Source organism: Phocoena phocoena, chromosome 20 (assembly GCF_963924675.1).
Source record: "Phocoena phocoena chromosome 20, mPhoPho1.1, whole genome shotgun sequence".
Lineage (NCBI taxonomy): Eukaryota > Metazoa > Chordata > Mammalia > Artiodactyla > Phocoenidae > Phocoena > Phocoena phocoena.
In genome coordinates this window covers 28542663-28568636 of record NC_089238.1, presented here as the reverse complement: position 1 = coordinate 28568636, position 25974 = coordinate 28542663, and the positions used below count along the sequence as shown (strand labels likewise).

Here is a 25974-nt window from a genome sequence, read left to right as displayed (position 1 = left end):
AAACTTTTAGATAATCTATGAAGCAAATCAGTTGGTTGTTGCCCTTTCCTACTGTTGACCTAAGATTCAGCTCTCTCTGGTTGGTTAAGTTAGTCATCACTAATCTAATGCTTCTAGGTTCCAAAATTCCTTTTCCATTCTCTCTACTTTTAAGGGTTTATCCTTATTTATTTTAAAATTATGGAATTAAGCATATACAAAAATAAATGGAATAATATGATGGATCACCAGATCCTATCATCCAACTTCATTAATTATGAATTCATAGCCAATTTGGCTTCATCTATATCCTGTTTGTTCCCCAACCTCCAACACTATTTTGAAATAAATCGAAGACAACCACCACTTCATTAATAAATGTCTGAGTATCTTTTAACATATGTAAAATATAAGGCTTCCTTAAAAACAAAACAAAAAACTACAATACCATCATCAGCCCTAAGAAATGCAATAACACGTACTTAATATTTACTATTCAAATTTAGAATTCTCTAATAAAGATAATAGACAAATTTCTCCTGGGCTGTTTGCTTCAGGATCCAAATAAGGCCCACACACTGCAACTGGCTGAGGACTCATAAACATCTTTCAGGTTATAGCAGGGTTTTCAATCTTGGCACTGCTGCTATTTTGAGCTGCACAGTTTTTCACTGTAGGGGCAGTCTGTGCTCTTGTGGCCTCTACAAACTAGATGCCATTAACGTGCTCAAAGCTGTGACAACCCAGGGTGGGAGCAAGATTGGGGCACAAGATCATGTCTGCTGTGAACCAATGGTTTATAGATACCCTCCCCATTTCCTCCCCTTCCACTATTTATTTGTTAAATAAACTAAAATTTATACCTGTACAATTTATAAAGCTTGATGCCTTGAATTTTTTTCCCTTTATTGACATATAAGTTGGGTTTCAAGGAAGAGTGAAATTATATTTGTGTGAATCTTCCATCTTTACCAGAAATCAGCTCTTCACATTAATAATTTCATTGCCTCCTATTAAGATAGACCTCCAGTGACCACTCTAATCTAAACTAGGTGCTTTCTGTTGTTCTCAATCTCAGTACTTAGTTTATTTACTTCACAGTACTCATCATAATCTATAATTATTTAGGTAATTTATCTGCTTTCTTATTATGTCTGTCTGCCTGACCAGGTTCATGAGCTCAGGGATCTTGTCTGTGTTGTTCCTTCTCATCTTCCCAGTACTTTGCACAAGAAGCACAGAACAGGCACTTTAACAGGTATTTGTTGATTAAATAGAATAAAATTGTAACACCAATCTAAGGGCATAGTAATCTTTTTACCTTTACAGAAAATTCAATTATTTTACGCAAAAAAGAATGTTCGTAGGGTTATGGAGCAAATGCTACTTGTATATATCTCTGATGGGACTATAAATTGACACAGCCACATTTGACAGCAAATTAAAATAGTTGTAACAATTTTAAATGTATATACCACAGTGTTCCAAATTGTAATATACATACTAATTGCTGAGGAACTTGTTAAAATGTAGATTCTGATGTAGTAAGTCTGAGGTCTAAGATTCTGCATTTCTAAGAAGCTCCTGGGAGATGCTGATGCTGTTAACACACAGACCACATTTTAGGTCCTAAGGACGTATACATGCCGTACCTCAACAATTCCATTTCTTGATATTTACTTTAGTGTAAGATTTATTCCTGTGCACAAGGAGGAACGTAAAAGGATCTTCACTAAAACCTGTTTTTCAATTATCTAAAATTGGAAACATCCTAAATGCCCATCATCAAAGGAGATGCTAAATTAATTAAGAAATATCCATACTATGGACTACTAAGCAGGAGTTGAAAAAATAAAATAGATCTACATGAATACAGATGGGATGACCTCTAAGACATACTACTGGGTCAACAACTTGTAAACAAATACATGTTTGATAACAGTATATAAAACCCAACCAAACTGATAACACTGGTCCTTTCCAACATGGAACCTGAACTAAGAGTGAAGCTTGGGCTTCCCTGGTGGCACAGTGGTTGAGAGTCCGCCTGCCGATGCAGGGGACACGGGTTCATGCCCCGGTCCGGGAAGATCCCACATGCCGTGGAGCGGCTAGGCCCGTGAGCCGTGGCTGCTGAGCCTGCGTGTCCGGAACCTGCGCGTCCGGAGCCTGTGCCCCGCAACGGGAGAGGCCACAGCAGTGAGAGGCCCGCATACCGCAAAAGAAAAAGAAAAAAAAAAAAAAGAGTGAAGCTTAAGGGTTCTTTACCATTATCTGAAATGCTTCAATATTTTATAGGGTACTATGTTAAGTGCTACTTACGTAACTAAAACTAAATTTAAAAAGGAAATAAAAGAATGTTCTTACCTAGATGATTTTGTAGCTCTCGTGTCTGCCCATCTTCGGTTGGAGTAATGAGATCCCATATGAAGCCTTTAATTTTCTCATCTCCTCGGTAGTGAACAAGGCAATAAGCTAAGAGGGCTCGGCAAATTATTTCCACATCGTGCTCATTTAGCTGCCTTTTAAAACGGCCATGAGACAGAATCTCTCTCCATCGGCCCCATCTAGTTAAAAAAAGGTATATTTATATTAATATTGGGTGAAATCCTAGAGAAAACATAACTCATGGATAAAAGGCCTGAAACCTGCAAAAAACACACTTTATCACTGATAGAATTTACCTACTAAAGTTTTTTCCCCCATAGAATAAACTGCAGAGTCATGGTATAGTAATTTCTAGTATATTTTATTCAATAATGGATAAAAACATTATCCATTTTGTTACTGAATATGCAAATCTAAGAACAACAAGGAGTTTGATATTAGCAATACATTTATAATATTAAAATTTAAAGATATCTCATCAATTGCTATTAAGTATATGTTAAATATACAAATTCATGGTACTTAAAAAATACATTTTATTGATTCTAACAAGATAAAATGCCTATTAGAATATAGTATATGTTTCCCATAAATTTGTACACCAGACTACTAACAGTAAACATTAAAAATAATATTTTACCCATAAACTAGCAGATTTTTCTCTACTCTAAAGCATTCAGTTCTTCCATAGCCATTCGAACGCTCACAGGGTCTCCGGAGTTTGGGCTTTTCATCTCCTTCACTTTCAGCTTCAGATAATTCAGCCAATTCATCTTTTGTAGCACTGAAGGGTCTTGTTTGCTTCCTAATTCTTGGAGTGTCAATAACCAAGCTGTTCTGTAAAATTTAACAGCTATTACTTGAAGGTCCTTTTATTATTTTGCTTATAACAATATGTTACATTTTTACCTTTCAAACTGTACAAACAATAATTTTATAAAGCCAGAACAAATTACTAACAATTCCACTGACCTACCAAATCAACATAAAATTTTTTTATTCCTTTAAAATCCTTATTACCATTTGTCATAATTTCATATTACAATCATGGGATAAAAAAATTTGGTATATGGCTTTATTAATATGAAAGTTACTGTATTGTGCTTCTACAACAACTATAAACTATATTTTAAACTGAATTTATGCATCATAATTTTCTTTACCTAATTAATTCATAATGTAATTTGAATTAATACAAATAGATTGTTTTAAATTTTTAAAATATATAATGCTAAAAAGTAAATCTTTGTAATCTAAGTTTATCCTAAAGATAAGTCCAAAGGAAGTGAAATATCCAAAAATGGAAATATTGGTCAAAGGGCATAATTATTTTATGGATCCAGAATCATGTTTCAGTGCTTTCCAAAAGACTTACACTAATCTACAACAAGCAAAGTAATAAGTATATGAACCTCACTATGGTCAATGAAGTTTAATTCATTCAAAACAAAGTAAGTTGACAAACTTTTATCTTTATTGAGCAATTTCTCTAAGTTAGGCACTATGTTATGGGCTATGACTAAGATAGCTTTCTGCTCATGAGAAATTCAGTCTTGAGGCTCAGTTTAATGTGTAAACAAATAAATGCTATTCAGGATGCAATATTTTATAAGATGGGTGCCAGAAAAGTCAGAAAGATTTACAAAGTAGTGATACTAGAAAGAGATCTTCAAGAATGAGAAGTAGTTTGCTAGGCATCCAAGGAGGAGATGGCATTATAAGTGAAGAAAACAGTAATGGACCTGAAAAGGTATTCTATGTTCAAGTCCTAGAGCAGGAGAGGGTAAACGCTAGGAGGGGAAGCAGGGACCAGACCATGTAGGTTCTGCTGTCTCACAGTAGTATGACCACAGTGCACTGAACTTAAAGGGGTACATAATGTTAATATGTCTTAATACTGGTGACATTAGCCTTCTCTATTAAGTTTTTCCACTGTAAACTTACTAGTTTTCCTTTTGTAATTAATAAATATTTTGGAAGATATACTTTGAAGATACATAAAAATTCTGTTTCTCCTTATATTCTACACACTAATTTTAGAATTCATCAATGGGGTGGATTGAGATTTTCTATTTCTCTTATTCCTTCTAAATTTATTAATTGGCACCTTCTATATAAGAAAGAGTTGACAAGGACCTACTGTATAACACAGGGAACTATATTCAGTATTTTGTAATAAGCTTAAAAGAATCTGAAAAAAAATTATGTATTTATAACAAACACTTTGTTATACACCTGAAACTAAAACATCGTAAATCAACCTACTTCAAAAAAAATAATTACTTAATTAAAAAAAAGAAAGAGTTGTCCCTTTCCCTGGTCCCAACTTAAAAAAAAAAAACAACCATAATTATATTTTCTCTTGAGTGAATTTTCAAATGTTTTTTGCCCATAATCTTTTAAGATTTTGATTTATTTCTACTTGTGATCAATTTACATTAGCTTTTATATAATAAAAATATTAACTTTCATATATACTTCTGCTACAAATAGTCACCAGTCTGATTGCAATTTTATTTTTCCATTACATAATTTTTAGTCATATATTTGGATATGCCAATTATTTCCCTTTGTGGTTTGTTTCTAATTTAGAATGTTTTCCCACCAAATATTTGATAAAATAGAAATCTATTTTTACTATTTTTTCATGCTTTGTTTCAAAAATAAATTTTTTATCACAAATTGGAGTTTACTTGGCATAGAGTATATTATTAAAATGTTTCCCCAATGCCAACTCAGATTTTAATCATGATTATTAAATAACCCCTTTTTCTCTAATGCTATTTCTTTATTTACATCCTATAATTTGACCTTCTCCTGTCCTTATTCTATTCTTTGCTCTGTATACATTTCTCTCAGTATCATGGTTCCTTTATAATATGTTAATATGCTTTTATGTTTTAACATATAGTAAGTAATGCCAGTCTGTCTTCATGGTACTTCTTGTCAGAAAATTATAAAATTTTTGAAGAGTACAAATTAGAAAACATAACTGCAAAGTATTACGTGACTATATGCTCATATAAGTTTATTTATAAAATCCATAACCCCTTAGGATCATCTATAAGGCCCTACTGAAATGAGCCATACCTATTATCTCTGACCTAACCTGTCACCACTCTCACTATCCCCCTTCATTCTGACACAATGCCATTTCTATTTCTGGAACACTGTAAGCTTATTTCAAACAATGGCTCACTGCCATTCCCTCTACCTTGAAAGCTTTTATCTCATGTCTTTACACTGTTGGCTGGTTCTCATCATTCAAGTCTCAGCACAGATGTCCCCTCAGAGTGACCTCCCTTGACCACTTTCCCTAATGCTATCTACACTCCTCCAGGCATTCTCTACCATCTTACCATTTTATTTTCTTCAGTCTCAGAAATTATCTTATATATTTGTTTACTTACCCACCAGAATTTGTAAGCTCTATTAAGTAGTGCTTCATCTGTCTTGTTCATTTTAGCCCTAATGTGAGAATGGTACTTGGCTCACAGTGTGCTCTAGCTGGATTCAGCACAAATGTACGAGTGTCTGCGTATTACCATTATAATACTTTTGAAAAATCATAAACAAACATCACACTGTAAGTATTGTTCTATTTCTCTCTCTCTCTTTTTTTTTTTTTTATTGTGGTACGCGGGCCTCTCACTGCTGTGGCCTCTCCCGTTGCGGAGCACAGGCTCCGGATGCGCAGGCCCAGCGGCCATGGCTCACGGGCCCAGCCGCTCTGCGGCATGTGGGATCTTCCTGGACCAGGGCACGAACCCATGTCCCCTGCATCGGCAGGCGGACTCTCAACCACTGCGCCACCAGGGAAGGCCTCTCTCTTTTTAAAGTTAACTGTCTTGTCTTAGAGCTCTATGTGAGTACACAGGGATCTACATGATTATTTTTACTTACTGCATTAGACAGTATAAAAGTACCAATTAGTTTCTAATTTTTTTTCTAAAATGAAAAAATTGTGATGTACATCACTGTACTACATTATCATTGTACATGTGTGATTATTGCTGTAAGACAGATTCCTAAAAGTGGATTTAATATTGTTCAGTATTTATTCTTCCAGGGTAATTTTAGATTTTGTCTGGTTATATGAACAAATTATTAACATTTTGATTGGGGCTGCATTTCCATGTTTATTAACTCAACCTACAAATGTTTAAAATATGTAGTTTTTCTTCCCAATTGACAAATCTCACAATTAAGTTTGGTAATTTACTTTACTGAAATCATATACGTCCAGTAGGTATTCCCCTAAGTGTTCTAAATCTTTTTTTCTACTACGAAGTAGACTTCTTCTTCCATATATTTTTCTACTGCTGTTAGTACTGATATTTAAGAAGGCTAAATGGCATATTTATCTTCTATCAGTTAATTCACTAATTCATCTATTAATTTATAGTGGTTTGCAAATTCCATTGACTTTTTAAGGCATATAAACATGCCAATATGAAAATAGTAACATTTTAATAAATATCTCTTTCTAATTTACTTTTTTATAGTGTTTCATACAGAATTATACATATTTCCAAAATATATTAAATAATAATTATTATTGGGCAGTGGCATTATTCCTCATTGTAAAGTTTTACATCTTATAAGGTTATCTATTAAAATAGATCCCATGCATCAATGCTTAATATAAATTTCTTTTAATCATTTAGCATTAATTTTGGAAGCAGGTAAGGCTCACAAACATTGATTCCTATAAATTATTAGACAGGTAGATGTCTTTTGAAGTGAACAGTTACGTTATTATCAGTTCCATGAATTCTGTGCTAGCTTTTTGGCCCTTTCTTCCTTAACTCCAAGGGATGTTATAAAAGAAACAGTTTAAAAATGCCACTTTATTTTTTTAATTTCATAATATTAACTAAGCATAGCTAGATCTATGTACATTAAGTAGGATTGGATCTTAAATTTTTTATAGTTCTTTGTCAGATTTTGAAGATGCCACTTTCTTGACTGCTTTTTTTTTCTCCTTTTGTATTTGACTAGATCATTAATGGTTATCTGACACCAAAATAACAAAAAGAAGGTTAAAAAGCGAAATAAAAGTAATCCATTATTTTAAGACATTTTAAAAATTTAAAAACATATTATAATTTTAAGAACATAAACACCCTCCAAAATTAAACTTTAACCGTATTACAACCTATCACAACAAATATCAGAAGAATTAAACAGAAGCAGTGCCTGACTAAATGTTATCATTCTACAGCCTTGTATCAATTTATTTATGCAGATAAATTTATTTCAGTCAGTACATAGTGGAACACCTTAAAATATTACCAAAGTATTCCCACAGGTAATATTTTTTAAAGGGAAATAAATACTTACTCTACCACTGATGGCATCTATATCTATTTCTGCCTTTTTCGCCCATTTTTGCCAGAAGTTGGGATCATCTAAGGAAATATCTGTTCGATTTCCAGATGCCACAAAACTTGCCTGAAATACATAATGGTAGTTTTTCAAAATGTTTTGAAACGTAGAGGAAAAATCTATCAAAGTATATCTAAAACCTTATCTCTTCACATTTAGTGTGGACAGAATTTGAATTCAGCATATACACATATACACTCAAAGTATGCTTCAAACTACAATGGTCTGAAACATAGCACAGCATCTGCTTAAGGCAAAAGGCTTAATACCAACACAGGCTGGAGTTTTAGGAGCAAAATTTAAAAAGTTATTATTGTTGTTTGACTTTTAAACTTTGGGTAAGCAGGGATCAAATCTTTTTAGTCAAAAAACAATACAGGATACAATATTGCATTTTAGAAATACTACACAACAGCCCAGCAATCCCACTACTGGGCATATACCCTGAGAAAATCATAATTCAAAAAGAGTCATGTACCACAATGTTCACTGCAGCACTATTTACAATAGCCAGCACATGGAAGCAACCTAAGTGTCCGTTGACAAGTGAATAAAGAAAATTTGGCACATATATACAATGGAATATTACTCAGCTATAAAAAGAAATGAAATTGAGTTATTTGTAGTGAGGTGGATGGACCCAGAGTCTGTCATACGGAGTGAACTAAGACAGAAAGGGAAAAACAAATACCGTATGCTGACACATATATATGGAATCTAAAAAAAAAATGGTTCTGAAGAACCTAGGGGCAGGACAGGAATAAAGACGCAGACGTAGAGAATGGACTTGAGGACATGGTGGGGGGGAGGCTAAGCTGGGACGAAGTGAGAGAGTGGCATGGACATATATACACTACCAAATGTAAAATCAATAGCTAGTGGGAAGCAGCTGTATAGCACAGGGAGATCACTCAGTGCTTTGTGAGCACCTAGAGGGGTGGGATAGGGAGGGTGGGAGGGAGATGCAAGAGGGAGGAGATATGGGGATATATGTATATGTATAGCTGATTCACTCTGTTATAAAGCAGAAACTGACATACCATTGTAAAGCAATTATACTCTGATAAAGACGTTAAAAAAAAAAAAAAAGAAAGGAAATACTACATGAATAGGGACTTCCCAGGTGGTCCAGTGGTTACACCTCCGCACTCCCAACGCAGGGGGCCTGGGTTCAATCTATGGTGGGGCAACTAAGATCCCACATACCGCAACTAAGGTCATGCACTATGACTACTGAACCCGCATGCTTTAGAGCCCTCACGTCACAAGCCCGTGTGCCGCAACTAGAGAGCCTGTGTGCTACAATAAAGACCCAGTGTAGCTAAAACAAATAATTTAATTAAAAAAAAAAGAATATTAAGAAATTAGGTTACAAGAATTTCAAACCTATTTGCCCTAGACAGTTCATTTTCTGGTATTCTCCTACTTTATTTCCATCCCATTTTTACATAGATACGTCTCCTAAAAAAATGCAATACAGAATATGAGAAATATAGAAAAATGAGTCATTGCCTATCTTTATTTATTTATTTATTTGCGGTATGCGGGCCTCTCACTCTTGTGGCCTCTCCCATTGCGGAGCACAGGCTCCGGACACGCAGGCTCAGCGGCCATGGTTCACGGGCCCAGCCGCTCCGCAGCATGTGGGATCCTCCCGGACCGGGGCACGTACCCGCATCCCCCACTTCGGCAGGTGGACTCTGAACCACTGCGTCACCAGGGAAGCCCCCTGCCTAACTTTATCTTGAAAACTCTTTTCCTTACAAAAAAAATACTGCATAAGTATTGTAAAAACTTAACAAATTACAGAGGAATAAAAGAAAATATAAATGATTTATTTTCTTAAATGTTGCAGAAATTATAAAATCTTTTCATTGGACTTAATTTTAGACATTATAGTTCAACACTGTGATTCATAAATAACCATTATTTGCAACTTAAGTTCCTAAAAATAGATATGCTGCTTCAAAGAAAATTTATCAAAGTGCTTTATAAAAATGAAATACACAGAGAAGATATACAATGCTTTAACAAAAGGGCTTGAAAGATGCATGCTAAACTTCTACAAGGACAAGTGGAAGGATCTTCCAGGTGTCCGCTCCTCTGGTGAGATGGAGTCAGGAGATGCTCTCCTCAGCTCCTTGCCTGGGTGGAGAAGTCAGGCTATAGGGCCGGCAGAAATCCTTGTTTGAGGGCCCCACCAAATTCCCCAGTCAGAGTGTTGCAGCTGAGCGGAGCGGCTGCTTGGGACCACTGCTCGGGCGCTGCAGAAACCCGTCTTGGAATCTGACATGTCATCAGTTTGGGACCGTTGGCCAGCTGCTCCTAACCTGGCCACATGAAGGCTCAGACTGTTCCAGTCTCTGAACTGAAGGGAACCAACACTATCAGCATATCTCTCACCACCATGAATGCAAGGTATTTCAATGAAGAGTATCAGGAGGACATATACAAATCCCAGACTGGCATGTGCAAGTTCTGAGGAATGGTGGAATAACCCAACATATCTGGGTGACCTTTGGAGACAGCTGAGACAGAGCTACAACAGGGCAGTGGCTGACACCCAACTCATAGCCCAGTTTCGCCAGCCATGTGGCTGACAAGGTCTTGGTGCTCCAAGCGGCTGTCAGGCCTGAGCCTCTGAGGTGGGAGAGCTGAATTCTGGACACTGGTCCAGCAGAGACCTCCGGGCCCCACGTAATATCAATTGGGGAGAGCTCTCCCAGAGATCTCCATCTCAACGCTAACACCCAGCTCCACTCAACGACCAGCAAGGTAAAGTGCTGCACAGCCCATGCCAAACAACTAGCAAGACAGGAAAACAACCCCACCCATCAGCAGAGAGGCTGCCTAAAATCATAATAAGCTCACAGACACCCCAAAACACAGCCAAGATCCAGCCTCATCCACCAGAACACAGGCACCAGTCCCCTCCACCAGGAAACCTACACAACCCACTGAACCAACCTTACCCACTGGGGGCAGACACCAAAATCAACGGGAACTATGAACCTGCAGCCTGTAAAAAGGAGACCCCAAATGCAGTAAGTTAGGCAAAATGAGAAGACAGAGAAATAAACAGCAGAAGAAGAAGCAAAGTAAACCCACCAGACCAAACAAATGAGGAGGAAATAGGCAGTCTACCTGAAAAAGAATTCAGAGCAATGATAGTAAAGATGATCCAACGTCTTGGAAATAAAATGGAGAAAATATGAGAAACGTTTAACAAGGACCTAGAAAAACTAAAGAGCAAACAATGATGACCAACACAATAAATGAAATTTAAAATTCTCTACAAGGAATCAATAGCAGAATAACTGCAGCAGAAGAACAGATAAGTGACCGGGAAGATAAAATAGTGTAAATAACTACCCCAGAGCAAAAAAAAGAAAAAAGGGTGAAAAGAATTCAGTACAGTCTCAGAGACCTCTGGGACAACATTAAACACACCAACATTCAAATTATAGGGGTGCTAGGAGAAGAAGAGAAAAAGGGACTGAGAAAATATTTGAAGAGATCATAGTTGAAAGCTTCCCTAACATGGGAAAAGCAACAGTCAATCAAGTCCAGGAAGCACAGAGTCCCATATGGGATAAATCCAAGGAGAAACATGCCAAGACACATATTAATCAAACTATCAAAAATTAAATACAAAAAAAAAAAAATTAAATACAAAGAAAAAATATTAAAAGCAGCAAGTGAAAAGCAATAAATAACATACATACAAGGGAATCCCCATAAGGTTAACAGCTTATATTTCAGCAGAAACTCTACAAGCCAGAAGGGTGAGGCAGGACATATTTAAAGTGATGAAAGGGAAAAACCTACAACTAAGATTACTCTACTCAGCAAGGATCTCATTCAGATTCGATGGAGAAATTAAAACCTTTACAGACAAGCAAGAATTCAGCACCACGAAACGAGCTTTACGACAAATGCTAAAGGAACTTCTCTAGGCAGGAAGACAAAGGAGAAGGAAAAGATCTACAATAACAAACCCCAAACAATTAAGAAAATGGTAATAGGAAGATAAATATGGATAATTTCCTTAAATGTATATGGATTAAGTGCTCCAACCAAAAGACACAGACTGGCTGAATGGATATAAAAACAAGACCCGTATATATGCCATATACAAGAGACCCACCTAAGACCTAGGGACACATACAGACTGAAAGTGAGGGGATGGAAAAAGATATTCCATGCAAATGGAAATCAAAAGAAAGCCGGAGTAGCAATTCTCTTATCAGACAAAACAGAATTTAAAATAAAGACTATTACAAAGAGACAAAGAAGGACACTACATAATGATCAAGGGATCAATCCAAGAAGATATAACAATTGTAAATATTTATGTACCCAATACAGGAGCACCTCAGTACATAAGGCAAATGTTAACAGCCATAAAAGGGGAAATTGACAGCAACACAATAATAGTATGGGACCTTTAACACCCCACTTTCACCAATGGACAGATCATCCAAACTGAAAAGAAGTAAGGAAACACAAGCTTTAAATGATACATTAAACAAGATGGACGTAAATGATAATTAGAGGACACTCCATCCAAAAACAACAGAATACACTATCTTTTCAAGTGCTCATGGAACATTTTCCAGGATAGATCATATCTTGGGTCACAAATCAAGCCTTGGTAAATTTAAGAAACCTGAAATCATATCAAGTATCTATTCCGACCACAACGCTATAAGACTAGATATAAATTACAGGAAAAAAACTGTAAAAAACACAAACCCATAAGAGACTAAACAACACACTACTAAATAACCAAGAGATCACTGAAGAAATCAAAGAGGAAATCAAAAAATACCTAGAAACAAATGACAATGAAAACACGACAACCCAAAACCTATGGGATGCAGAAAAATCAGTTCTAAGAGGGAAGTTTATAGCAATACAATCCTAGCTTAAGAAACAGGAAACATCTCGAATAAACAACCTAAACTTGCACCTAAAGCAATTAGAGAAAGAAGAACAAAACACACCCAAAGTTAGCAGAAGGAAAGAAATCATAAAGATCAGATCAGAAATAAATGAAAAAGAAATGAAGGAAACGATAGCAAAGATCGATAAAACTAAAAGCTGGTTCTTTGAGAAGATAAACAAAATTGATAAACCATTAGCCAGACTCATCAAGAAAAAAAGGGAGAAGACTCAAATCAATAGAATTAGAAATGAAAAAGAAGTTAACAACTGACACTGCAGAAACACAAAAGATCATGAGAGATTGCTACAAGCAACTCTATGCCAATAAAATGGACAACCTGGAGGAAATGGACAAATTCTTAGAAATGCACAACCTGCCAAGACTGAATCAGGAAGAAATAGAAAATATGAAAACACCAATCACAAGCACTTAAATTGAAACTATGATTAAAAATCTTCCAACAAACAAAAGCCCAGGACCAGATGGCTTCACAGGCAAATTCTACCAAACATTTAGAGAAGAGCTAACACCTATCCTTCTCAAACTCTTCCAAAATATAGCAGAGGGAGGAACACTCCCAAACTCATTCTACGAGGCCACCATCACCCTGATACCAAAACCAGACAAGGATGTCACAAAGAAAGAAAACTACAGGCCAATATCACTGATGAACATAGATGCAAAAATCCTCAACAAAATACTAGCAGAGAGAATCCAACAGCACATTAAAAGGATGATACACCATGATCAAGTGGGGTTTATCCCAGGAATGCAAGGATTCTTCAATATATGCAAATCAATCAACGTGATACACCATATTAACAAACTGAAGGAGAAAAACCATATGATCATCTCAATAGATGCAGCGAAAGCTTTCGACAAAATTCAACACCAATTTATGATAAAACCCCTGCAGAAAGTAGGCATAGAGAGAACTTTCCTCAACATAATAAAGGCCATATGTGACAAACCCACAGCCAACACCATCCTCAATGGTGAAAAACAGAAAGCATTTCCACTAAGATCAGGAACAAGACAAGGTTGCCTACTCTCACCACTCTTACTGAACATAGTTTTGGAAGTTTTAGCCACAGCGATCAGAGAAGAAAAGGAAATAAAAGGAATCGAAATCAGAAAGGGAGAAGTAAAGCTGTCACTGTTTGCAGATGACAATCTGATACTATACACAGAGAATCCTAAAGATGCTACCAGAAAACTACTAGAGCTAATCAATGAATTTGGTAAAGTAGCAGGATACAAAATTAATGCACAGAAATCTCTGGCATTCGTATACACTAATGATGAAAAATCTGAAACTGAAATCAAGAAAACACTCCCATTTACCACTGCAACAAAAGGAATAAAATATCTAGGAATAAACCTACCTAAGGAGACAAAAGACCTGTATGCAGAAAATTATAAGACACTGATGAAAGAAATTAAAGAAGATACAAATAGATGGAGAGATATACCATGTTCTTGGATTGGAAGAATCAACATTGTGAAAATGACTCTACTACACAAAGCAATCTACAGATTCAATGCAATCCCTATCAAACTACCAATGGCATTTTTCACAGAACTAGAACAAAAAATTTCACAATTTGTATGGAAACACAAAAGACCCCGAATAGCCAAAGCAATCTTGAGAATGAAAAATGGAGCTGGAGGAATCAGGCTCCCTGACTTCAGAGTATACTACAAAGCTACAGTAATCAAGACAGTATGGTACTGGCACAAAAACAGAAAGATAGATCAATGGAACAGGATAGAAAGCCCAGAGATAAAGCCACACACATATGGTCACCTTATCTTTGATAAAGGAGGCAAGAATCTACAGTGGGGAAAGGACAGCCTCTTCAATAAGTGGTGCTAGGAAAACTGGACAGGTACATGTAAAAGTATGAGATTAGATTACTCCCTAACACCATATACAAAAATAAGCTCAAAATGGATTAATGATCTAAATGTAAGGCCAGAAACTATCAAACTCTTAGAGGAAAACATAGGCAGAACACTCTATGACATAAATCACAGCAAGATCCTTTTGACCCACCTCCTAGAGAAATGGAAATAAAAACAAACAAATGGAACCTAATGAAACTTCAAAGCTTTTGCACAGCAAAGGAAACCATAAAGAAGACCAAAAGACAGCCCTCAGAATGGGAGAAAATATTTGCAAATGAAGCAACTGACAAAGGATTAATCTCCAAAATTGATAAGCAGCTCATGCAGCTCAATATCAGAAAAACAAACAACCCAATCCAAAAATGGGCAGAAGACCTAAATAGACATTTCTCCAAAGAAGACTGCCAACAAACACATGAAAGAATGCTCAACATCATTAATCATTAGAGAAATGCAAATCAAAACCACAATGAGATATCATCTCACACCAGTCAGAACGGCCATCATCAAAAAATCTAGAAACAATAAATGCTGGAGAGGGTGTGGAGAAAAGGGAACACTCTTGCACTGCTGGTGGGAATGTGAATTGGTACAGCTACTATGGAGAACAGTACGGAGGTTCCTTAAAACACTACAAATAGAACTACCATATGACCCAGCAATCACACTACTGGGCATACACCCTGAGGAAACCATAATTCAAAAAGAGTCATGTAGGGCTTCCCTGGTGGCGCAGTGGGTGGGAGTCCGCCTGCCGATGCAGGGGACACGGGTTCGTGCCCCGGTCCGGGAGGATCCCACATGCCGCGGAGCGGCCGGGCTCGTGAGCCATGGCTGCTGAGCCTGCGCGTCTGGAGCCTGTGCTCCGCAACGGGAGGAGCCACAGCGGTGAGAGGCCCGCGTACCGCAAAAAAAAAAAAAAAAAAAAAAAAAAAAAAAAAAAAAAAAGAGTCATGTAGCAAAATGTTCACTGCAGCTCTATTTACAAAAGCCCGGAGATGGAAACAACCTAAGTGTCCATCATCGGATGAATGGATAAAGAAGATGTGGCACATATATACAATGGAATATTACTCAGCCATAAAAAGAAACGAGATTGAGCTATTTGTAGTGAGGTGGATGGACCTAGAGTCTGTCATACAGCGTGAAGTAAGTCAGAAAGAGAAAGACAAATACCATATGCTAACACATATATATGGAATTTAAGAAAAAAAAATGTCACGAAGAACCTAGGGGTAAGACAGGAATAAAGACACAGACCTAGTAGAGAATGGACTTGAGGATATGGGGAGGGGGAAGGGTAAGCCGTGACAAAGCGAGAGAGTGGCATGGACATATTTAAACTACCAAACATAAAATAGATAGCTAGTGGGAAGCTGCCGCATAGCACAGGGAAATCAGCTTGGTGCTTTGTGACCACCTAGAGGGGTGGGATAGGGAGGGTGGGAGGGAGGGAGATGCAAGAGGGAAGAGATATGGGAACATATGTATATGTATAACTGCTTCACTTTTTTTTTTTTTTTTTTTTTGCGGTACGCGGGCCTCTCACTGTTGTGGCCTCTCCCGTTGCAGAGCACAGGCTCCGGACGCGCAGGCTCAGCGGCCATGGCTCACGGGCCCAGCCGCTCCGCAGCATGTGGGATCTTCCCGGACCAGGTCATGAATCCATGTCCCCTGCATCAGCAGGCGGACTCTCAACCACTGCGCCACCAGGGAAGCCCCTGTTTCACTTTTTATAAAGCATAAACTAACACACCATTGTAAAGCAATTATACTCCAATAAAGATGTTTAAAAAAAAAAAAAAAGAACCCATTTTGATGGAACTTTAAAATGCAGAAAATTACACATAGGAAAGGTAATAAAACTATTACAAGCAAAGAAGCCATTTATGACATTCAAGATAACTGAAAGTTTTAACACTGGGAAATTGATGATATTAGGAATCAGTGTTGGGAATTCCCTGGCGGTCCTGTGGTTAGGACTCTGTGCTCTCACTGCCAAGGGTGTGGGGTTCAATCCCTGGTCAGGGAACTAAGATCCCAGAAGCTGCCTGGTGCGGCCAGAAAAAAGGAATTAGTGTTAATTTTATGTTAAAATGTGATTAATAGTATCATGGCTGTGTTAAAGAAATCTTTACCTTTGGAGGTACAGATGGGAACATTTATAGAAGTTATGATACTGTGTCTGGGGCTTGCTTTAAATTAATATGATATGCAAACTATTATATATAGAATGGATAAACAGCAAGGTTCTACTGTATAGCACAGGGAAGTATATTCAATATCCCATAATAAATCAAAATGGAAAAGGTTATGTGTGATATATATATATAACTGAATTACATTACTGTACAGCAGAAATTAACACAACATTTTAAACCAACTATACTTCAATAAAATAAATTTTAAAAAATAAAAAGTAAAATAATATGAAAGATGGGTAGGGTGGTGATGAAAGTTTAGTATGAGTAAATAATTGTTGAAGCTGGGTGATAAATACACAGGTCTCATTATACTATTCTGCCTATATTTGTAGTTTCAATGTTTATAAAACATCTAAAAAATTAGTAGGACAGGACTTCCCTGGTGATACAGTGTTTAAGACTCTGTGCTTCCATTTCAGGGGGAGCGGGTTCGACCCCTGGTCAGGGAACTAAGATCCCACATGTCATGCGGCACGGCAAAAATAAATAAAATTAAAAATGAGTAGGAAAAAAACTAAAATCCTAAATGCTTCTTGCTGAACTTTGCAATGTCTGTTCATGACATTGTTTACCAAGTAATAAATACATTCATTCCATCATTCTTTTGAGACTGGGTTATTAAGATGCTTGTTTATAGGAAGTATTTAACTATTATAAATGTTTGAAAATACGCATTTTCCTGGCACATTTATGAAACAAGTCACAGAAATAAATGCTTTAACAAAATGAATTTAAATTCCATTTTTTTGCTTGTTCTAAAGTATAGCTTTATTATTATGAAACTACTAAAAAAAGCAATTTTTTATTTCTTTGAAATGATGAGTGTGGTAGGCTGAATAATGGCTTGCAAAGATACTTACGTCTTAATTTCTGGAACCTTGTGAATGTTAGTTTATATGGCAAAAGAGCCTTGGCAGATGTGCTTAAGTTAAGGATCCTGAAATGGGGAGATTAGCCTGTATTATCAAGGCAGGCCCTAAATTCAATCACAACTGTCCTGAATGCAAGAGGAAAGAGAGGAGATTTCACTACAGAAGAGGAAAAGCCTGTGTGACAACAGAAGCTGAGACTGGAATAATGTGGTCAGAAGCAAGAAATGTAGGCACTCTTAAAAGCTGGAAGACATTAGAAACTGATCCTCTCCTAAAGCTTCCAGAAGAAATCAGCCCTGCTGACATCTTAATTTTAGCCCTGTAACACTCATTTTGGAGTTCTGGCACTCAGAACTATAAAAGAATAAATTTGTGTTGTTTTAAGCCACTAAATTTGTGGTAATTTTTTACAGTAGCAACAGAAAATAATACAGTGAGATACCTCTTAATGACAAACCACATAATTCTAAAAACTCATCATCAACTTAAAAGAGTAAAAGTTAACTAGTTTGATAAAATGAAAAGTAGATAGCTATCATCACCTGCATAAAAGTATATGATGACAATTCATCAACATGGTATGAATATGAGTAACAGACATCTTAACTATACCCAAGTAATTCCAAATCTATGAGAGGGAACTTCATTTTGTTAATTCAGAAATGAATTTCTCCTAATTGAGGACAAACAATATCCACATTTTCAAATCTTCATTAATATAAGCTCATGAATTTTCAGGAACAATGAAAAGTTCACTGAAGTTCACAGGGTTTTATTTTGTCCTACAGTTTCATTGATATATGCCTCTTGAGAAGCCATTAAATACGAAAAGTCACTAAAAGGAAATAATTAGATTTTTGAAACATACTACTTTATGGTTGCTTATCTTAAAAAAATGTTCTATGTTACAGTAGAGAATCAATTTTGTCCTGCTACCTTATAACTGTTGATAATTAAAATAACTTGCGCAGAAGAAACTATACTTCACAATTAAATGGCTTTTAAAATATATATTCATTATAAGAAAAATGATAAATTCATTTTTCAATCTTAAAAATTTTTAATATTAGTAAATAATTCCAGATGCTCTTGTTAACTGACATATAACCTACTTTCAAGATGACATATAAAATTCTCAAAGTTCTTTTTTTGGGGAGGTCGTGCTGCACGGCATGTGGGATCCTAGTTCCCCCTGCAGTGGAAGCACGGAATCTTAACCACTGGACCTCCAGGGAAGTCCCTCTCAAGGTTTCTAACGATGGATTAATGCCTACAGAAATGAAATGCCTGTTGTAGAAGATTCCATCAAGTACTGGTTAACTGCCTACTTTCAAATGTTAAATCTTAATATCCCAGTTCCCCTCAAGGTATTTTTCTTAAAATGTATTCGTTTAATCATTAAATTCCTTTATTATTTGCAGGGGAAGTTTTAAATGGTGAAGTCTATCTTCCTATATCGGAAAGTAGCAGAAGATCTTAGGCTCCAAAGAAGGGCCCTTATAAGTAAGCAATCCAACTGAAGCTTCATTTAGACCACTTTGTTTTCTTTTTGTAAATTAAGCAACTCAAAGCCTTTTGTGCTACACCAAATTTAACAGCAGACCAGAAACTTTTCTGTTTCTAGGATCCACCTAACTGCCCTTATGAAAATCTCTCCAAACAAGATTTACGTGATATAGCCACTTGTAAATGAGGTTACCAATAATGAGTTAATCGATGGATATATTTATTAATTCTAATTAGTCTTATTATGTACCCTACTCCATAAATGTAGCTTCTTATCAAAAACTCTTTGATAATACGTAGAAACATGGACTGGAATGACATTTACCAAAACCACTGAAAATAACTGCTCAGCTGAAGTTTCTGGACATTCCAAGGAAAAGCAAAAAATAGTATCGACTTTATTCCTTTGGTGCCACTATATAGTAGTGCCATATTCCACTATGCCAAATGCCCACCATGTAGTGGCATTCCCGCACAATTATGGAAATGAAAAAATTATAATACAAGTACAGGTTTATGTGGTACCTCTTCAGCTACTGCGGTACCTTTTCAGTAAGCTCTCTTTTCAAATGCAACAATTACTCCCTGGTCTGAGGGTTTAAAATAGATACTTAAGTGCTTAAGTATTTCACATTCTTAGAGTATAGCTGATTATGATTAGAGCATACCTGAGTAAAATAATACTCACATAGCACTTTATAGTAAAGTAGGAAAGGTCAAGCATGATTATTATGCTCTCCTTTTTCAGGACAAGAAAGACTCATAAAGGTTAAGTTAACTGTCCAAGGTCACTAAGCTCATGAGTCAGAATTCAAACCCTGAAGTTCTGACTTTCCATGATTATTATCATTAACATTGTAAATGAGGATATGCCTTCATTAATTAAAAAAAAAAAAAACTTTAAGGAGAATATCCCTATACTTGGCCTAATCAACAAAGGTGATTTCTGTGACTAATACCTTTTGGTTAAATTAAATTTCGGATAATTTCAGGCATGAGGGGTAAAGTATCTGTACACAGTGTGTTGACAACTTGAGTAAGACCAAGGAATCCAAAGGAAACAAGATTTCTCAGGAAAGAAGATAGAGCCAGGGTATATCTACCCAATCGTGACTAGTTTTAGTTCTCAACCTTATACTTTACTTCTGCAGTATTCCTTTTGTTTCCACAATACTACTTTCTTCTGCTTTTTTCTTTATTAACTCCCAAATCTATATCTAGCCAACTCTCCTGGACATCTCCACTTGGATGCCCTGTAAATGCCACAAATATAACAGCTCCAATATTTTATTTTCTCCATATAAACTTCCTTCTCCTGAATTCTCTATCTTACTTAATGACACAATGACCCTCCTAGCTACTTGGGCCAGAAATCTATCTTCAAGTTATTTTTTGACTCCTCCTTCCACAAATTTCTAACTGGTCATCAATTCCTGTTAATTCAAGTGGGTCTCCAGTGCCCTGGTTTGCCCATCGTCACAGCCTATAGAAGCCTCTTATCTGGTCTCTATGCCTCTAGTCTTTCTCATTTCAATCTCATTCTCTACACTGCTGCTAGAGTTAAATTTCTAAACCAGAACACATTATGCCCATTTTCTGCTTGAAGGGATTTAAAAGCTTTTTAACTGCCTCAGGATCAAGTTCAAATTCCTCACAATGGAATTTTTTGAGCCCTTCACAATTTGGGTCCAACCTCCCTAACCTTCATATTCATCTCCATTCAATTTACACTGTGCATCCATACACGCCTACACCATAGTTCTTGAAATCTTCCTTGTAGGTTAGTAACATATAATTCATTTATGTGGCTTTCTCTTTTTGTAACACAATGAAATTCAAACTTCCTTCAAGACTCAGCTCAAATGTTATCTTCTCTGGAAAGGCTTTCTTGATTTGCTGTTCTCCCATTTTACGCAGAATTAATACTTTCTTCTTTACTTTTTTCAGCGACTAGAATCCTTTCATTTTAGTGTTCCCAACACTTAGTAAAGTACCTAACACAAGATTACATTAGTTTTCTGAATGAATGTGAGAAAAAAATTTTGTATTAAGATTGGTATCATTACTTTTGGTGTAGCACCTGGACTACCTGCTCTATACTACAGTGCTCTCCATAAAGATGAAGAAAGACTTCTGGGTTGGAAGTGGAGAGGGGATGAATGAAGAAAATGTAGAAAGGAAGTAAAGTGGAAAGGAGAAAACCTGTATGAATCAGTGCAGGTGGGACAGAATACTGCAATAAAAAACTCTTCAGATGAATGCAAGATATAGGTTTACCATGTCTCTATTGGGGGTTGGGGGGAAGAACATACAGGCAGTTAGTAAACTTTTAAAATGTTTTCCCCAAATAGGGGTGATACAATTATTAATATTTCTCTTCAAGACAAAAATTTCATTTTATCCTCCCCAAACTTGATTTAAATATTTAAAATTAAATTAGAAATACTTTCTCTCCTTGAAGTACTTTAAATTATTATAAGTTAATGTAAGATGATTTAACCTCCTACATTATATTACTTATATTTTGCTCTGACTTTGGCATATATGTTATTTTTTAAAAATATTTATTTATTTATTTATTTATTTATTTTTGACTGTGTTGGGTCTTTGTTGCTGTGCCTCGGCTTTCTCTAGTTGCGGTGGGCGGGGGTTACTCTTTGTTGTGGTGCACGGGCTTCTCATTGCTGTGGCTTCTCTTGTTGTGGGGCACAGGCTCTAGGCACATGGGCTTCAGTAGTTGTGGCACGTGGGCTCAGTAGTTGTGGTGCACGGGCTTAGTTCCTCCGCAGCATGTGGGATCTTCCCGGGACAGGGCTCGAACCCATGTCACTTGCACTGGCAGGCAGATTCTTAACCACTGCATGCCCAGGGAAGTCTGGCATATATGTTCTTTGATTTCTAAATTTGACTTCAAATGTTCTACTCTGATTAATACTTAGAACCATTTCTAGTTATTACTCCTACTCCATTTCATTAGTATCAGAAGAGTACATGTGAAATTTGATGTGAGAGATCAGAAATAAATGAAGGAAAAGAATATATTACCTACTTCTTTTGAGTAATTCAGTTTATTTAAACATTAAGTAGATGCTCCTCAAATAATTAGTAGAGTAAGAGACAGTTAAATTTTTTTTACGAGAAAACATTACAGGTTTTTTTTTTTTTTTATAAAATATCACTCACTGTTACCTTTGCAAATGTTGACCCACGTCCTTCTGATTCAATTGTAATGGTTTTTGTACGACGTAGTAAAATCTGATCAATATCTTCTTCACAGAATTTAGAGCCTTCATCTTCTTCTTCCATAATGGCACCATAAGCACCTCTTCGAAGCAGATCTTCTATTTCCTTTTTGGAAAGCTGTTGAATCTAAAGAGACAAAATTTTGGTAATAGTTTTTTCAAGTTCATAAAATGAGAAAGTATCCCTAAAGAATGTTAAAGAACACAGAAGTCATGTTTAAATTGCATTTGGGGCTTCGCATGTACCTGAGAGAATTCTCTGAAAGAACATACTGAGGTTGTTGACTCTTTACTATCTTTAAACTACGATTTGCCATTTGCCTAAAGTAACTCCAGTTAAAACAAAACGTCTGGGGCAGGTAACCTCTCAAGGTTCTTTTTAGTACTAGGATTCGAGAGTTGTTACAAGCATAAGATATAAATAAGATTTTTGAGGGGAAAAAATGCCAAAAACATCATTTATAGCAAGAGAAAGCCAACGCTAATAGTTTGGCCCTAAAAAAACAATTTGAAAAACTGTTTATAGAAAAAATGCAGAAAAACACAAATTCTACTTTGCTGTGCCATGATACAAATGTCCTAAAAGGAAGAATTTCTATTTGAAAACACATTCTTAGAAGTTACAAGCATTGACATTATATAGACAGAACAGTTTCCAAAAGTACTAACTAAATATAGCTCTATTCTGACATTCCTCCTTACATAGAAGTATCTATCTACTGCTTAGTATGGATCAAAATTAAATAATATGCTATCTGAGGTTTAAACTAAATGTAAACAAAAACAGGAAAACTCTAGGTGAAGAAGAAAATATACGTACACCACCAACATTACTTTCTCTTCCACTCATGCTCTGTAATACAGCCTTATCTAGACCCAGTTTCAGACTGGCTCGGTCAAACATCTCTCTTTCATATGAGTTACGAGTTACTAGTCGGTAGACTTTAACTGCTTTATTCTGACCGATTCTGTGGCAACGAGCTTGGGCCTATAAAAAATGAGAAGTTATAGATTAAATTAATTTATAAAATAGCACAAAAGGCATTATGCATTAAACTATCTTGATGGAATATAAAAGTATGTGCAAGAATTTTTAGACACTCTTGCTGTTGAATTGCATATAACCTTTCTCTGGAAATGAAGGTAGAACTTATTAAAATGAGACATGATTCCACAATCAGCAATAAATTAAACTTTAAACATATTTCAGAGACTATAAATCCATGAAGAAATACTATTTTTTAAAGAGGGTGTCATCAGCATAATTCTAGACAGGAACATAAACTCTGTGAACAGACTTTTTTTAGCTTCTGGCTTTAAACTTAAAATCTAACCCTAAATTTCTAATTTTTTTTCTACTACATGATCAACAATCTTTTCAATATATTTTAGTTAAGCTGGGTAATTCTGAGGGGAGTAAAAACCTAAGGTGAACAACTCTGGAGGCCTAAATTTTATTTAAACAAAGAAAGAACTAATTATCTAATATGCAGACATGTTGCAAGTAGAGACATCAGAGATTACATAAGAGCTTCACATTTTATCTTGGGTTCCTAAACTTAAAATTTGTCTGATAAATTTTGAACTAGATTATACACATGAGAGGTTAAAACATTATCTTTTATTAAGCCAGGTATATTCTCAAGAATATCAATTACAGTACTACTGAGACTATCATGAACAATAAAAGAAGAATTTCTCCAGTACTTTGTTCTCTTCTCATATCCCTCCTACATACACATTTTCTGTAAACTTTGACTCACTCTAATCACTAATTAATATACCTATGTTCCAACGAAGTTCAAGTACAGTCTTAATTTATATGTGTATATTAATTTTCTACAGAATTTCATAAAAAGGTAATATGTCTCAATTCCATGCATACTATATTATGTAATGATTAAGAAGATGATATCAGGATAAGCAAGTACTTATTTTTAAGGAAGTGAAGTAAGTTATTCTTAAAGTGTAGGCCTTTCTCAAATTTACATGATATACTTTGAACAATACTGTACTTGAGTAGGTAAACCTTTTTTAGAAGTATGATACGTAACCTAAACAAGTATTTTTTATTTTATTGTCATTAAATTAAAATAAAAATAATTTCACCTATTTTATTTGGCATAGATATTTCTTAGGGAAACATACATGTTAGTTTGTCCGTATAAAAATAAAACAGGTGGATTATCAAAGATAGCTATGGGAATTTAAAAAAAAATTCTCTTAGCCAAGGAATCTGTTTACCTGAAGGTCGTTTTGAGGATTCCAATCAGAATCAAAAATTATACATGTATCAGCTGCAGTTAAGTTGATGCCCAACCCACCAGCTCGGGTACACAGAAGAAAGACAAATCGATCTGAATCAGGTTTACTAAATCGATCTATAGCAGCTTGTCGAAGATTCCCTCTGACTCTTCCATCAATTCGCTCATATAAATATCTATCAAATGAAATGCAATAAATTTAGATAGATGAGTATAATGAAAATGAAGGCATTCTATCAAATGTGACAGACACATATCTGTTTTCCTGCAACATTATGTTTTCTACAAAATTAAGAAGTGATATTACCCCAACTAGTTTCTATGGTTTTATTCTTCTCAGTGTTGGTGCTAAGTAGGAAACACAAAGTTACAAAATCTCTGCATTCCTGGATGTATAGGTAAAATACCTTTATAATTAATATACTTTATTGATCTCATTGTAACAAATGATTTTTTTTTTTGGCAAGAAGCAAAGACTTTCATAAAACTCGATATAAGAAGCTTCAAAACATTTCTCTCTACCTCAACCATGCTATTCTCTCAACTGATATACTTGCTTGTAAACTATAATTTATTAAGGGCAAACTATAATGCTAATCCTTTATAGTCATCACTGTCAAGCAACTGAATTTTAACTTCTTGTATCCTTCCTCATTTAACATCAATAAAAATAAAATACATAAAAATTTAGGAACTAGAAGAGGAATACACATGACACTTGCCACACCTCTTCTGGTTCAAGACACTTCTTTCCACCTATAATTTACTAGAGTCTCAGCAGCAGCTCCACTGTTATCTCTAGTACCTGTGACACGGGGGTGTGACTTCTAATAATGTTACTTTTGACATTAAAGAAATTTGAGGTTTTCCATGAAATTCATCATAAGTCAAATTTATCTTTAGCTTACAAAGTTCTTCGTGTAAAGACAACAAGAAAATGCAAGAATGGCTATTTTAGGAATATTGCAATTTAATCTACTTACGTGGTATAAAACTGAGAATAATACACATTTTGGAATAAGACTAAATGAAAGGAACACTGACACTAAAAATGGAACTAAAAACAAAATGAAAAATAAAAATGAACTACAAAATCTCTGATAATATAAAGTAGCATAGACAGATCTTTACTTCTTAATAAGGATCAAAATATAGTAAACTACAATTACAGCTGAATCTTCAGATTCTCTCTTGTATTAACGTGCTGATTTCTAATTGGCCCACAAAGTGCTCTGATAAATATCCTATGATAAATATTCTATTTATCCAAGTACC

At 35.6% G+C, this 25974-nt stretch overlaps 1 protein-coding gene across 6 annotated transcripts in view; it reads right to left on the bottom strand.

Moving 5' to 3' along the window:
- The window catches only part of CHD9 (chromodomain helicase DNA binding protein 9), a 241937-nt gene that overhangs the window by 48248 nt on the left and 167715 nt on the right, over positions 1-25974 (bottom strand). For all 6 annotated transcript variants that reach the window (XM_065898462.1, XM_065898459.1, XM_065898461.1 and 3 more), the window contains 6 exons: positions 24680-24875; positions 23256-23423; positions 22383-22562; positions 7711-7821; positions 3008-3204; positions 2347-2546 (listed from right to left, as the gene is read on the bottom strand). In XM_065898462.1, the coding sequence (XP_065754534.1) occupies positions 2347-2546; positions 3008-3204; positions 7711-7821; positions 22383-22562; positions 23256-23423; positions 24680-24875 (1052 nt within the window). The remainder of the gene's footprint in view (positions 1-2346; positions 2547-3007; positions 3205-7710; positions 7822-22382; positions 22563-23255; positions 23424-24679; positions 24876-25974) is intronic.